Consider the following 15,226-nt stretch of genomic DNA (forward strand, 5'->3'; position numbering starts at 1 on the left):
ACTTACCACTGTGTTTGTGCATTCCACATCATCGTCACAGCCTCCGTTGTCTGTTGCGCACTCATCAATATCTTCACATACCTGCAACGTGACATATTGTAAATCGAGGGATCAGAACGTACACTGTATTGGATAATAATTTGGTCACAGCAGAGCTTGCGGTTAATTAAGCATGAGAAAATAAAAGATCATATCTTTTTTGAGTATACATGAAAAAATAAAAAAGGATCATTTCATGCTAATGAATGTTTATAGTACATATAGGTACAGTAATCCAATTGTGTGCTTGAAAACCTGAAATTAAATTCTAATCTCTGAAACAGTTAAAATTGAAATATTCTCACGGAGTAGTCCTTAGGCACAAATCAAACAAATCATAAGAATGTGAAGGATGAATTGTAAGTTGTCCTTACAACAACAACAACAGAATAAACATGCAATGCCTCGTTTAAAATGAACTCATTATACAGTAGGCATATTTCATCCCACACATACCAAATTGCAGTCATGGCTTTGTAACAGTAATGAAGTGCAGTAGGATACTTAATGAAATGAAGTGGCTCACATGTAGCTTCCATTAAATTTTCATATCATCCAATGATAAAAGAAAAGTTGCAAGTAAAATCAGTTCATTTGATTATGTTGAACAACAGAGAATCTTGCTATAAGAAGTGAACTGAATTGGGCATGATATAATTCAATACTTTAATGAGTGTGCACAATTTAATTCACTGTGCTTCCATGTAATACAACAATTTCAAACATGATATGATAACACAATGAAACATGTTATGTGTTCATATTACTGACAGCAAATAAAAAGAAAGGAATAATATAACAATGGCAAATAATTAGAAAGATATACATGTAGAAAGAGAACGAAGAAGAGTTACAAAAGAATGGAAAGATAGTCATAATAGAATCTATACATTGCAGAAGTAAATCAAGTTACCACATACATAAGAGTACATTGTACACTTTGTACATTGTAAGTACATTTGTGATCATAGCCAACTGCAGTGTACATAATTTGCATTTACACTGGAAAAATAAAATAATATATAGCTTCTCCACTCAAATAATTACTGTTACAATACATGCACATACATTTCGGGACACTGTAAAATATAATGGTTTACCATTGAATCATACAGGGTTCATTAAAAATGTCACATTTGCAGTGTACAACATAGGGCTTCAGCCAACAATAGTGTTACTTATAATGAGCACGCAGCATGCATAAAAAAAAAGAAAAAAGAAAAAGAAAAGACAAAGAAGAAAATAAATAAACAACTACCATGTAGAAAATAATAAAAGTGCATCATGCAAAAGATTCTAATGCCAGATTGACACTTACCAAACAACTATAAGAATTAAAAGATTGTAAAACAGAGTTTAGTAGAAATACATACCATCAAAGGTAAAGTTCCACACATGACAAGAATAGAGAAAGTAAATGTAGCAATGGGGGTGGGAGGGGGGTGGAATGCTACCCCACCTGCCTCTGTTTGAAAGATTCCCCAAGGGGTTAAAGAATGAGAAACATAAATGAGACTGATGCTATTGTACTCTGACCGTTCTACTGTCTTACAGGACCAAACTATGCAATAGGGAGCTTTAGATTTGTTGCACTGCCGTTTGAGACGACGCTGGAGCGGAACGTTCTCCTCTCCCCGTGTCGTGCTGAAAAGTAGCTTTAGATTACGCTGAGACGCAACGTATAAAAAAAAAATGGCGGCCCCATATGATCGGTGCATCAAGTAGCTCTCTGCGTGGTGAACTGAGTGGACATGAAAATTGCCCAGAACGTAAAGCAAAAACTCAGGCGCGCGAGCTATAAATAGATCGCTTCTGATACGCGATTCTGCGCACGCTCAGATCCGGTTTTTTCTCCTCTGAGTGTCCCCGTCGGGAAAATCTAAAGCTCCCTATTATCATGACTGTGAAAGGTACTTTTGCAGGTTGCATTAAAAGTTTGCTGAATCCTGGTACTACAGAGAAAGAACCGGGAGAGCTGTAGAAGTATAGTAGAGATATAAAATAAAATCTACCAGGATCAAAATGCTTAATGTCATCTAAGCAAAGTGATGACAACTGAGAAGATATGTATTGCATTTGCATTATCCCAACTTGAAGATGATATACATTGCACTATACAGTATTTTAGCAAAAAATATTTCTCAAATTTATGAAATTCTTGCGTCGAGTCGTTTTTATTGCAATTGATTGACAAACTGCCCTACATCAATGTAAATAAACACCAAATTAGTTTGTGCTTTTGTAGTAGCCATGATAAAAAAATCATGGGCATACCAACTCGGGCAGGATTAAAATGTACACACTTATGATCACTGGACAGGTGTCTCATACTATGTTGAAGTAGGGCACTTTGTCAATTTGTCAGTTGCAATAAAAAAAAAAATGCTAATAATCTTGAGAACTTGTGAAAGGAAATGACAATAAAATGTATAGCTTTCAATACAGAATTCAGACTGGAGATTGATGCGAACAGATAATTAACTTAAAACATTTTAAGGAAGGAAACCATTACCAACCTGCTGGTTATTGTTGGCATAGTCCAGACCAATACCATGGGGTGTGGTTCCTGTGTAGCCCAGTGGACACGCCCCACACTCAAAGCCGGGTTCAAAGTTCACACAGGCACTGGTGTTGAAGCATGGATTAGCCTCCACACACTGACAAATTGAGGAGCAGATGGAAGATGAATTCTTATTAGTTGTTGAATTTCCTCTTTTTTCCATCAGAGCAACTCTCTCTCCCCCTCTCTCTCTCCCTCACCCTTTTCCAATCTCTCTCTCTCTCTCTATCTTTCTATATACAATGCATCTATCTATCCATCTATCTATCCATCTATCTATCTATCAATTTATTTATTTCTTTGTACATCACTGTATCTACTGATCCACCTACATTTGTATTTTTCAACCTATTCATCTCCTTTCTATGCATCAATTAATCCATTTTTATCATTTCTCTGATCAGTAAGAGATTTCTTTTTCTAGATTTTACCAAATGTATATCATCCACTGGGCTTTAATATCTGAATGTATACTTAGTTTCATAATTGCTATATTTACCAAAATTACACAGCAACTAAAGAGCAAAATTGAGGTATTTGATATATATTAAACAGATTTCATCATCAGGTAATGAAAAGACTGAGATGTACTTTCTCAGGCAAACCATTGGCTGGGAATAATTTCTACAGCTTAATGTTTCAAATGTGTTGACATCTTTACTTTTGATACACTATTCTCCTCCATTCATTTCACTTTCTTCTCACCAGTATTCATCTTTATCTGTATTTGTGAGCATTCTGTCCATCTCTCCATCTACCTGTTATTTGTCTGTTTGTTTATCTACCTATCTATTCATATACGGTCCAGTGAATTTGTTAATCTGTACATATGTCTGCACATCGCTTTGTTCCTTTTGAAAGATACCTCCATGTAGTTAATCCCTCAACCATCAAATACAAGTGGCTCACTCTGTCTGTCTGAAATCTGTGTATGTCTGCATCCATCTATCAGTCAATCATTGCACAATACTATCTGTCAATCCCTTCATCCATCCATCCATATCTCACTGATATCTTGACAGCTATTCTCCCTTCATCATGGAAGACAATCATATCTTCCTCTGCATCTGTATGTACAACTTACATGTAAATAATCCTATCTTCCTGTTCAAATGCCCAATTACCTCTGATCCACCAATCCTGCTTTTGCATATAAAGTTTATGCCAAGCAAGCTATCTGATGTGATATGTGTATGGTATATACAATTATTTATCTATCAGTTCATCATAATAAACTCATTTATCTTTACATCTTCTAGTCTTCTCATTATTGTATACCTCGTTAATGTCTTGGCAGTTATCTCCTGTGCCAGTAAACCCCTTAGGGCAGTCCAGACACCTGTAGCCCCCGTTACCTCCTGTGTTCACACACGTCACCCCCTCGGTGCATGGGTCAGGGAAGGAGAGACACGGACCTTTGTAAGTCAAGGAAAAAATAAGAAAAAATACAACAGTAAAGTAACATAATATACAACCTGGTGACTACTGATTCAATATATTATGACTGTGAATCAAGAAATCATATTTGCATTACGCATTTCATCTTGAACTCAGCCATATCATTTCGTGTTAATCGATACAATAAAAAAATGGGCGAAGTGTCTGGGTACCTGACCAAAAAAAAGTGGTGATATCGTCATTTTATATGCCACATGAATCTTGCTTAATCTTTGCAAATTTCTTCTAAGAGAGGCAACATTTCACAACAAAGAAAGAAGAAGAAGAAAACAGCAATGACAGCAACTCTTGCTGGAATGACATACATGTACATGTACAACTGTAAGTAAAAAAAACACAGCTTCCTGGTTGGCTGATGCTATGGGAGGTCGCTTTTCCAGCAACAGTTGAGATCCCAACATCTTCTATGAAAAGGGGTCCAGTTTAATATAAGATATGCAGAAGAATTCAGAGACACCATTCTAATGGTAAGATACATGTAATATCTTGTGCAGCAAAATTCCCTCCCCCCCCTCTCCAAGGTTTGATGGGTTCAAATTCATAATTGTCAATCATTTTGTGATCATATCACATTCTAGACTTACAATCAGCTTCCGACAGACATGGCTGGCACACCGAACAGTCTCCCAACGAGAACTCGCTGGGCTGACAGGGGGCGCACTCCGTCTTTCCCTCGGTGCTGCTAAACCCGCTGTCACAGCAGGTGCACTCAGACTGGAGAGATTCGTTGTTGTAAGATCCAGGGGCACAGGACTTACAGAACTCTGTGAGATATCAGAAAGGTTACAGGTCAAATGTAAAAGGTTATAGGTCAAAAGTGAAATGTCATCTATATTTTTTTGCATTGTTCCCAGATTTTGCCGGATTCATATCTCAATAGGTAATGTAAGAACTTTTTTTTTTTTTCTGGAGGGCATGACTTGCTGAATCCTGTGTGATATCAAAAAGGTTACAGGTCAAATGTAAAAGGTCATTTATTTTATTTTATCTGTTTTTTTTTTTTTTTGCATTGTTCCCAGATTTTGCCTGATTCTTTTCTCAACAGGTAATATAAGACCCTTTTTTTTTTCCCCCGAAGGAAATGACTTGCAGAACTCTGTGAGATGTTAAAAAGGTCAAAGGTCAAACGTAAAAGGCCATTTCATTCCTAGCAATGTTCCTAGATTTTGCCAGATAATTTATATCTCAATAGGTAATGCAATAACTTTCTTTTTTGTTCATATCACTTGATAAACCAGATATTGACTACGGACTATTATTGATCTCTGTTTTTCAAATAGGAAATGACAAGCATTATAAGCAGGTAACAAGAAAAAAATGAAACAAAATAAATGCCACAATATCAAATCAATATGAACTTGCCAAATAGACAATGCTTGACTACAAACAAAAAACAGAGAATATGAGAGCAATTAACTGTCAGCAGTTTTCGGGAATTACTTCCACTCTAATGGTCTTTATGTTCCTATGTCTTATCCCCTGGATATGATGTGACAAAATGAAACAAAATAAAATGCCACAATCAGTATGAACTTGTCAAATTGATGATACACTGCACTTGACTACCAAAAACAAAAGAAAAACAAAAACAGAAAACAAAGAATGTAAGGATAGTTAACTGCTATCAGCAGTTTCATTTTGTAAATACTTTCACTATAATCCTGGTCTTTATGTTACTTGTTCTGCTGTAAACTCGTACGAACATGTACATAATGATCAAGGCTGAGATCAGTTAGAAATGCGGGTTCGCTGACCCCAGTCACCTCATTCAGGTACCTGGTTTTGTGTAGAACAAAAGATTCTGAGAGCTCATCAGCGCACGCTCTATTCATACCTCGCACCCGATCGATATTTCCATTGTTCACGGGCACATGTAGTTGACCGCAGAAAGGGGGACACAAAGAACCGCTTGACTGCCTTCAAACAGCTGTATTACCAACCTGTGTGCCTCTCTGTCGACGGGCGAAAAGAATCTCATTTGGGGGCATTAAAGGCACTCAGAGAATTGCGGAAGGAACGGGTTAATAGTTCCATTCATGTGACTTTCTCTTAAATCACTTGTGATATTGAGGTTACCTGTGTCGTATCCGTTGGAGAAAGTTCCGGGCCCACAAGGGAACCTCTGTCCATCAAAGCAGGCTGTCCCTGCCTCACAGGTCGTACACTCATCGGGACAGAACTGGGGGGAGAAAGGGTGGTAAGACACTTACAACAGTTAAAGGCATAATTTACCATTTGCAGATGAAACAAAAACCCAGTATTAGTGCTTTAAAATAGTTCTAAAATGTGAGTTAGGGATAGAAACAACCACTGTAAAAATTTGAATCAGTATAATCGATGTTAAGTGTAGTTGAATACACAAAATGTGAACAATAGTTATAATAAAAATGTTTCCAGACTAAACCGTATACAGTTACGGTTCATTGAGAAAAACCCTGATATCTCCTTATATTTTAGTTTTTATTGCAAGTATTTCATATGGTAGGATGTTTTGTGATACAACAGACCTACTCATATGCATCAAATGTGATATCTTGAACATTTTGGAAATCACTGCTCCTCAAGGTAAACTGGACCTTTAACTTGTAGATTTTGCACAGCAAACGGAATAAAATTTGAATAGCTCTGGTCAAGTAATCTTATAATCAACGTACCTACAATACAGCAACATTATATAGATGATGACTGGCGGGGGAGGGAACATACCGAATGTTCCACCCGAAGGGTTTGAAATGCTATTGAGGGACTTATAGCCTCCCGAAATAGCATTTCAAACCCTGAGGGTGGAACGTTTGGTACATGTTCCTGACAACAAAAGTCATCATCTGTCATATTATACGGGTATAATAGTCAAATCTGCTTTTTTACATTGTATGGAATAGGCAAATTTATCCTATCAATTGCATGAAAAATATGATCGTTCAATCGTTTGGTATCGTTTGTCATTTGTTACTGAAAAATGTTTTCCCATGGGAGAACATTACAAAAATGTTCTGCCCATGGGCGAAAATAACCAATGTGCCTCCATCACGTGACTGTGTTTAGCCAATCACTAACCGGTATTTGACTAACCCATTTGATATTATATATTGTCCAATGATGTACAACTGTAATGTCACACTCCAAACAATCAAAAATATTGAAGACCTCAAGGTAAAATGTGATGAAATATCAAGAGCTATGGTGGTTATTTAAAGCTATCACAATATTGGTACCTATGAAACTCCCCAATTTTCCATGTTAGGTCAGCACAATATCATACACTGAACTATTGAAAATACTGATGACCAAATACTGGATGGAATATCAGTAACTCATTTCTCATGCAGTCACAGATAAGTAAGGCAGAAATGTTCACTTAAACAAGGAACAAATGTAATGAATGAAAGAAGTGGATATTCTGAGGACATTCTAAGATAAAAAATGTGTGTCTGAAATACTGATTTTAAAGGAAGTGTGTATTACTTTATCTTGCCTATGATGTATCAGTCAGACAACACTGCAATTTATATCCACATGGACTTTATTTCATACATTTACTGCATACATGAAAGAAGTAAAAGATAATTACAATATGTTTAATTATTCTTACCTGTTAATAATATTTACATTTGTTGAAAACTTTTATTGAACATGATATACTGAATAACCAAAACTCTTTGCGATTGTTACATCCAGTTTTTTTATTCCATTACCTTGATTTTATGAATACATCTGCATTCAACACTCACTGGGACATACAACTTGCATTTCTAGATGGGAAAAGAAAGTGAGGAGGGTTCGACACAATGCCTTTCCACCCAATATAAATAATGTCATCACTTATGTTATAAGTTCACATACACTGTACTAATGAAAGCAGAATGGTGAAAGATCTATTAACCTGTTCCATACTAAATTCTGAAATTCCCATAGACTAAATATGTACGCCACCAGATTTCCATATACAATGGGTTAAAAAGACCACACGTGACTGCCATACTTACTGTGGTGTTGCAAGTGGCAAATGTGTAGGTTGGACAGTGTGTAGCGTAGCCATCCACGCACAGCTTTTATGAGAGACAACAAAAAAGAATTCTGCATCAGGCATTGTATAAAAACTTCAATTTCATTCTAATCTTCCTTTACTTCCATGTTCAAATTCAACTGATATACTTTGCATCTAATCATTAACAAAAACTTCCACAGTTGCAAAAACATTATAATTAAAGAATCATGTAGCAAACTAGAAATGTCGCTATGGCGACTGGTATGCCTCCGCCATAATGCATGATTCTCCTAATAGGTCTATAGTACATGTCGACAATGTCTGATTACACGTCGTTTTCACAAAATTGGCAAAATATTTAACATGTTTGTCACAAATGTATCGAATGTTCACCTTCCTTGACCTATGTTTAATTGGATGAATAGGAGAGCATGTATTTGGGGATTTAAGAACTTTAACTTCGACTTTGACCCTTTCACAAGTTTACGCACTTGAGTAATTTTCAAGGTATGGAGAAAAAGTGCAATTTCTGTATTGAACAGTATATTGTTATCATTTTCATCTGGCCTTTGATTCATAAGAGAATCACTGTCAGGCAGAACATACATGTACATAAATATGTACTAAGTTTAAAGATAACTTGAGCCACTTCCGAGATATGGAGAAAGAAGTAAGTTCAGCACTTTCACTTGATCTTTGACCTTTTGACCTTTGACCTTCTTGGCAAAAAAAAAAAAAATCCCAGAGAATCTCTAGTGGGTTATACATGCATACATCAAGTTTAAAAAAGATAATCCTGCTGGCATTGCACAAGTATAAGGAAAATAGTAAAATTTTGAAGTATTGCCCTTGACCTTTGACCCTGACCTTTGACCCATGAACCCCAAATTCCCTAGATAACCTCTGCCAGTCAGTACATGCATATATACTGTGTTCCATACAGATACCTTGAACAATTTCCAAGATACAGAGAAAAAAGTGAAATTTTAACATTTCACTTGACCTTTTGACCTTTGGACCTCATGACCCCAAACTTTCACCAGAGAATCTTAATTGGGTACTACATGTATACACTAAGTTTCAAGAAAATATCTTCAGGCATTGCATAGATATGGGGGGAATAATGAAATTTTAAGCATTTGACCTTGACCTTTTGACCTTTGACCTTGAGCATGTGCACCCAAAAGTTGATAGGCACAACTTCCCCCCCTAATACACATACATGCCAAGTTTCATTAGGATACCTCAAAAGGTTTTGATAGTTACCCTGTCCACAAAATTCATTATGGACGGACGGAAGGACAGACGGACGGAAGGACGGACGGACGGACGGACGGAAGGACGGACGGACGGAAGGACGGACGGACGGACAACCTGAAAACATAATGCCTCCGGCACCACTTCGTGGCGGAGGCATAAAAAGGCTGCTATTAATTCTTCCAGCACCACTTCGTGGTGTAGGCATAAAAAACTGCTTATCCAATAGTAGCAAGCCAATTTAGCAAAATGGAGTCAATAGGGGCTTGAGCTCTTGATCCTGGCAGAATCTGTCATCAGTGGCAAAAGAAGGCCCCTTTTGACTCCATTGAACAATCATGTAACATGAAATATATTCAAGAGTACAAGAAAGACAGAGAAGATCCTAACTTTTTTTACACGTCTTCATTTCTACATTGCATTCCCCAAAAAAGAGAGACAGGAAAAACACAAAAAGAATGGACATCCTTTTTGGTTCTTATGGTTCTCACCCATCCAATGGGGCACTCGGAGCATTCTGAAGCGTGGCCGAACGAATGCTCTGTGGGCGAGCGAGGGCAGTCGGCTTGTGGCGGGTCGCAGCGTCCACACGGCCTCTGGAGGCCATCCCCGATGCAGTAGTTTGTTGTCTCGCATCGCTCGCACTGAGAAAGATCTTTAAAGAGGAGTCCAGAAAGTCAAGTCATTATAAAGCACCATTTTTCTTGATTCAAAGAAACTAATAGAAACAGTGTCACATACTTGACAGAAAGTTGCCAGGCAAGATGCGCTGCACATTTACACAGTATAGGCCCTATGTAACTACACTGTTTATCAATATACATGTATAACATATATAATAGAATATGATACTAAACAAGACATGTAACTCATCAAAATGTCCAAATGACTGAATCAACTTTGTGAATGTTTCTTTCACATACACTCAAATTCGGCATGCAAATTAGGTATATATACTTTTTTCACTTCATTGCACTTATCTTTGGGTTTTTTTTTGGATATTTTTGTGTCTAGCACAAAGATAAAAGCATTTTTTTTTTGACTTGTTGTGAGCGACACTCCTTCATATCTTAAATTTGTAGAATTAAAAACATGCAAACTTCATCTCAACCAACATGTTAAAATTAAATGTACTTGGGGAAAAATTTCCACAAGTGTACAATAAGACATATCTTTAATAGCCTCAATAGAAAGATCCCCAATGTTTCTTGAGCAAACATTCAGAAAAACAAGGAAATTACATGGAACAACACATCACATGAATTAGAATAATTACAATACAGAGAAGAAGAATGTGACTTACGTCTGAATCTTCTCTCTGTTGTGCAGCCAAGGATCTCAAAGCGAAGCCCGATCTCGTTGTTCCAAGTCTTGGGGTAGATCCTGATGTACCGGGCGTAAACCTCTTCAAACGTGTTCACTTTCAACCCATTCTTGTTTGAGTTGGCATCAAAATCCTGCCAGAAATAATTACAAATGCCATTCCCGACAGTCTGATACATTTTGTTGTGTAGGGTTCCTCCAGAGATGTTAACAATATTTTACAATTATGTTTCTACTAAAAAGAATTAAAGCTCATCGAAAAAGAAAATGCACACAACCTTTGGAATACTGTCATTATCCACAATTTGCAAAGCTCATTGACGTGATTCAATTTCATCCAAATCCTTGCTTAAATTTGCATTAGAAGTTTGACAGAAATCCAACACATTAATTTCCCTATTACAATCATGAACAAATATTTTGATAAGATGCTGCCTGATCAACAGAAGTTAATGTTTAAATGAAATTTACTCCTAGAATCAACAATCTCATGACAGCATGACAGAGACAAGCATAATTTATGTGACTCATAACAACACCTGGCACTTTGTATCTTATCATGCCCAGATTGCTAAATGCCGAGATCGTGAAATGCAAATCACAGCATAATCTGGAGAAGATGTGAATAGAGAGTCACTAGTGTCATATAATCAAACTATAGGCCCAAAACCACTATTTCGGCGCAATTAGTCGAAAATCGTGTCGCTTATGTTCCTACTCACCTAGGAGAGATAAAAAGCTCTTTCAAAATGCCCCTGTGATTTTATGTGATGCCAAGGGACATATAAACAAAAACTGAAATCATTTCGAAGGCGAAATTATACCACTAAGCCATTGGTGGAGGGTTAAGTTCGGCCAACAGGCTTAAAAGTGCATGTCGCCAACGATGATTTTTTATGTTTTCTCAACTTTGTGGGAAAATATGAGCATAAAGAGGAAGCTTACTCACGGTTTCAGAAAAGTGGCTTAAGGTTCTATGAAAACCCAACACAACTTTTTAAACTAACCATTCTTTATCAACAAAATAACTGATGGAAATGTGTCGCCAGATCCGCTGAAACATACGTTACCATCTTTGTACTGCCAACTTGGTTATGCTATTACAGTGAGTACTACACAATTGTATTGTTTTTCTGACCAAAAGGGGTGTAAGTTTATGTTAAAAGATATTTCATCACTCAGCTTCAAAAGACATGCGACTGCTAATCTCGCAAAAATAGATTTTAAAAAGGTAGATTTAAGAGAAGTAACATACGTTACCATCTTTGTAAAAAGTATGAAGGTGCATGGCTCTGAATGATTGTTCTAGAGTTGAGACTAATGGAGTAGATTGTCGTCATACCCATGGGTGGCAAAAGATTCATTATTATGTTGCTAACTTATACGATTTAATCCACAAGTGTAACATACGTGATGTAACTTACGTTACCACCAAATGACAGAAAGCTTAATTAAACCATTAATTACCGCCTAAATGTACATTTCTCGAATCTGTGCCGTCGATTTGAGGTCATGGGATAGCTCAGCAACTTCTTTCAATGACATCTTGAGCATTGGCAGCGCGCAAAATACCTTTACATGATGTGTTGAAAAACTGAGTAAGTATTTGATTGTTGGAAATGTGTTGTTGTTTTTCATAGAATCATGCTTTACTTCTGTTTATTGTGTCTTTATTAAGTCAGTAGATTCCACCGTAAAAATCCAGTTATTGCTTTGCTGTACAGGTTTATTCTTTTGAAATAAATCACTCAATTTATTACGTAACGTATGTTTCAAATTTTGGTAACGTAAGTTTCAAGATGTTGTCATGTTGATAACAGACAATCCACAGAAAAGCCCATTTAATTTGAGACAATTTAATTGTTGCAGTTATGATGTTGATGAGTTTCTCCGTCAAAACATATCAAATTCATTTACAGCTGTATGTTCTTGTTTGTTAAGAGGATGCAGTAAAAGGGGACATAATCATAGTATCTTTGTAAAAAAATCGTTTGGTGGGCGTTGATGTTCAACTTGGCTTTAATGATGTCATATTCCAGGTATAAACAATGAATTTAACATTGTTTTAAGAAAATTCAATGAATAGCTAATAAACTTAGGGATTACGCAGATCTCTACTTCAAAACTATTGGATCAGGTCCCTGCATTAATATAGTAACGTAAGTTTCTAGTTTTGGTTACGTAAGTTTCATCAATTCATGTCATTGAAAAAGGATATTTTAGAGAATGTGCGTGGATAAAAATAACATTTAATTGTTCTAGAACTATAGTTGAAGGAATTCCATAGGGAAATAAGTCTTTTCAATTATATCTATCTTCGGTTATCATAAATCAATATGGTGACTTACTACTACCTGACTATTTTTAACGGAGAAAATTAACTCAAATTTGCGTCGTTATATCGTTGATGATCTCAAAGTGAAGAAAAACACACTTTGAATGAAGAAAAGGCAACAAAAATACATGTGCATTAAAGAAATGTAATTTTAACTATTACTGAGTATGCCATCATAGATCAGGCCTACATGATAATAATAATGCTAATAATAATTATAGTGATGTATGTTTCAGTAAGATATATGTTTAAGACATCAACATTTTTTGTTCTTCCTTCTCGTTGAAGTTAATGCAGTTGCAATGGGGAAGAGCAGTGCTGAGATTAAAACCCCATATATAGGGAACGTATAAGCTGCAATCAGATTGGCGAAAAAATCATATCTCTATAAGCAAAGATTCAAGAAAAAACAAAAACATGTACCCGTCGCGTGGTTGACAAAAAAAAAAAGAAGCAAAGTCACGCATTTTTTTTATTTACCCTACCAGGGTAACTATAGGGGAGGGGGCTCGAGGTCCCCCGCCCCTTTGCCAGCAGTCAAAATATAAACAAAAGGAAATAAAAAGAAAAAATGAATCGCAGAATCCTCCCCAGTTTGAAACAAACAAATAAAAAACATGAAATTGGGCTTGTACTGGCAGCATAGAATTAAGCTGAAGCCTTTCTTTATATTTCTTCAATTTTCTTTTCTTTTTCTTTTTTTTTCTTGCTTGTCAGTCGATGAAACCCGGTAAAAGAAATGAAACAAAAGAAAAAATGGCACGGGAGCTTTTATTTTTCTCCCTGTCAGATGATTAAAACTGGAAGTAGTCGACTTTTTCTAACTCTGACCCCATCCCCCACCCCATGAAAATCCTACTTACGGGCCTGCCTGTAATCATTATCAGTACCTTTGTTGTGCATGTATAGCAACTTGTCCTTTCGCTTTTCTTTTGAAAGATTCAAAAACATTTTTCCATGCAGGAGACAATTTCCAGATACGGCAAGAATTATTAATGCAAGACTTGTTATTCTTGTTATCCTTGTGGATTATACTGTCTTATGCATAGATAACAAGGACAATCGAGTACATCATTTCACTAATGACAATTTGATTCATCCTACCCAGTATTGTGCTAATGCAACTATGTAATTTGACGTTATTTCATCGACCTCATTTGCCATAGTCAACTTAGTAAAGTGGTCATTTATTTAATTAACAAAGAACATTTCTTGGTTCCTTCTGTCCATATCTCTTGTTTACCGAGTTCAGAAATTTCAAATACAAGCAGTACGGCGTTATTGTTCATTATGAAGCACTTAGATAGAGTAACCATCTCGTTTCTGCCGTGCTAGTTTCATACAAGTGTTAAAAATTTTGTGAATACTATTGTATTGCAACTGCTATTTTCAAACTGTTCCTGCATAGAATAACTGTTGCGACAGCATAGTTATGGAGTCTGTAAAGTTATGGATTCGAAACATATCTTTCAACAGCATGAAGTGACAGCTGAAGATAACAAGTTACAAGACATCAATTTGAAGATAACACGTTACAAGACGTCAAGCATACGAAAACTTCCATTATGATAAAATTGAAGTGAAACCTACGTTACCCACCACTCGTTTTATATTACACGTACATCATGACAATATTTTCGTCCGTGAAGGCACGTGAAAGCATGTTCCCAACTCTTATCATTTCAATGCCATAAATTCATAAGTATGAAGCCAATTGTCTTCAAAATATCAACAGTAACAGATTAATGTTCTACTCCAGAATTTATACGCGGACATGTTATAAAGTCTTGCAGTTTTACAACTATTTCAATTGTAATTTTTGAGAATTGTATCACCATGATATTGCGACATCTTGTTATAATATACGTTCACTTAGAGTTGACGAGAAATTAATGTAAGAATATATACCAAAACCAAAAAGAAAAAGTATCAAAATCAGTTGCACATGTAGTAGTATTATCTTTGTAACTTACGTTACATTAACGTGAAACATACGTTACGTGGAATCTGACGAATATATTTTTGCGCACATAGATTCACATGTTTCATCGATAATACTCAAGAATTGGCTGGCAATTTGGGACTAATAAATGTTGAAAATATTTTCTGAAGAAAGTCTGACATCAAATTATCGAGAAAACAAATGAACATCACATGAAATAAGATTTAATACAATAGGACATGCTGTGTTCAGTATAGCATACAGGTCACTTGCCATCCTTCCCATCTGCAGGCAGCATTTACAAACATGGCAGCCGATGGTATA

General features: G+C 36.2%; 1 protein-coding gene across 1 annotated transcript in view; it reads right to left on the reverse strand.

Annotated features, from left to right (window-relative positions):
- The window catches only part of LOC139722854 (uncharacterized), a gene marked incomplete at its 5' end in the record, with an annotated part of 105,016 nt that overhangs the window by 17,587 nt on the left and 72,203 nt on the right, over positions 1–15,226 (reverse strand). Inside the window, 9 exons of the mRNA XM_071634140.1 lie at positions 7–81; positions 2,556–2,696; positions 3,878–4,014; positions 4,642–4,821; positions 6,134–6,236; positions 8,044–8,106; positions 9,794–9,957; positions 10,606–10,759; positions 11,881–11,888. Of these exons, the coding sequence (XP_071490241.1) occupies positions 7–81; positions 2,556–2,696; positions 3,878–4,014; positions 4,642–4,821; positions 6,134–6,236; positions 8,044–8,106; positions 9,794–9,957; positions 10,606–10,759; positions 11,881–11,888 (1,025 nt within the window). The remainder of the gene's footprint in view (positions 1–6; positions 82–2,555; positions 2,697–3,877; positions 4,015–4,641; positions 4,822–6,133; positions 6,237–8,043; positions 8,107–9,793; positions 9,958–10,605; positions 10,760–11,880; positions 11,889–15,226) is intronic.

This window comes from Diadema antillarum, unplaced genomic scaffold (genome assembly GCF_040938485.1).
Source record: "Diadema antillarum isolate AM-2024a unplaced genomic scaffold, OU_Dant_1.0 scf00000173, whole genome shotgun sequence".
Taxonomy (NCBI): Eukaryota; Metazoa; Echinodermata; class Echinoidea; order Diadematoida; family Diadematidae; genus Diadema; species Diadema antillarum.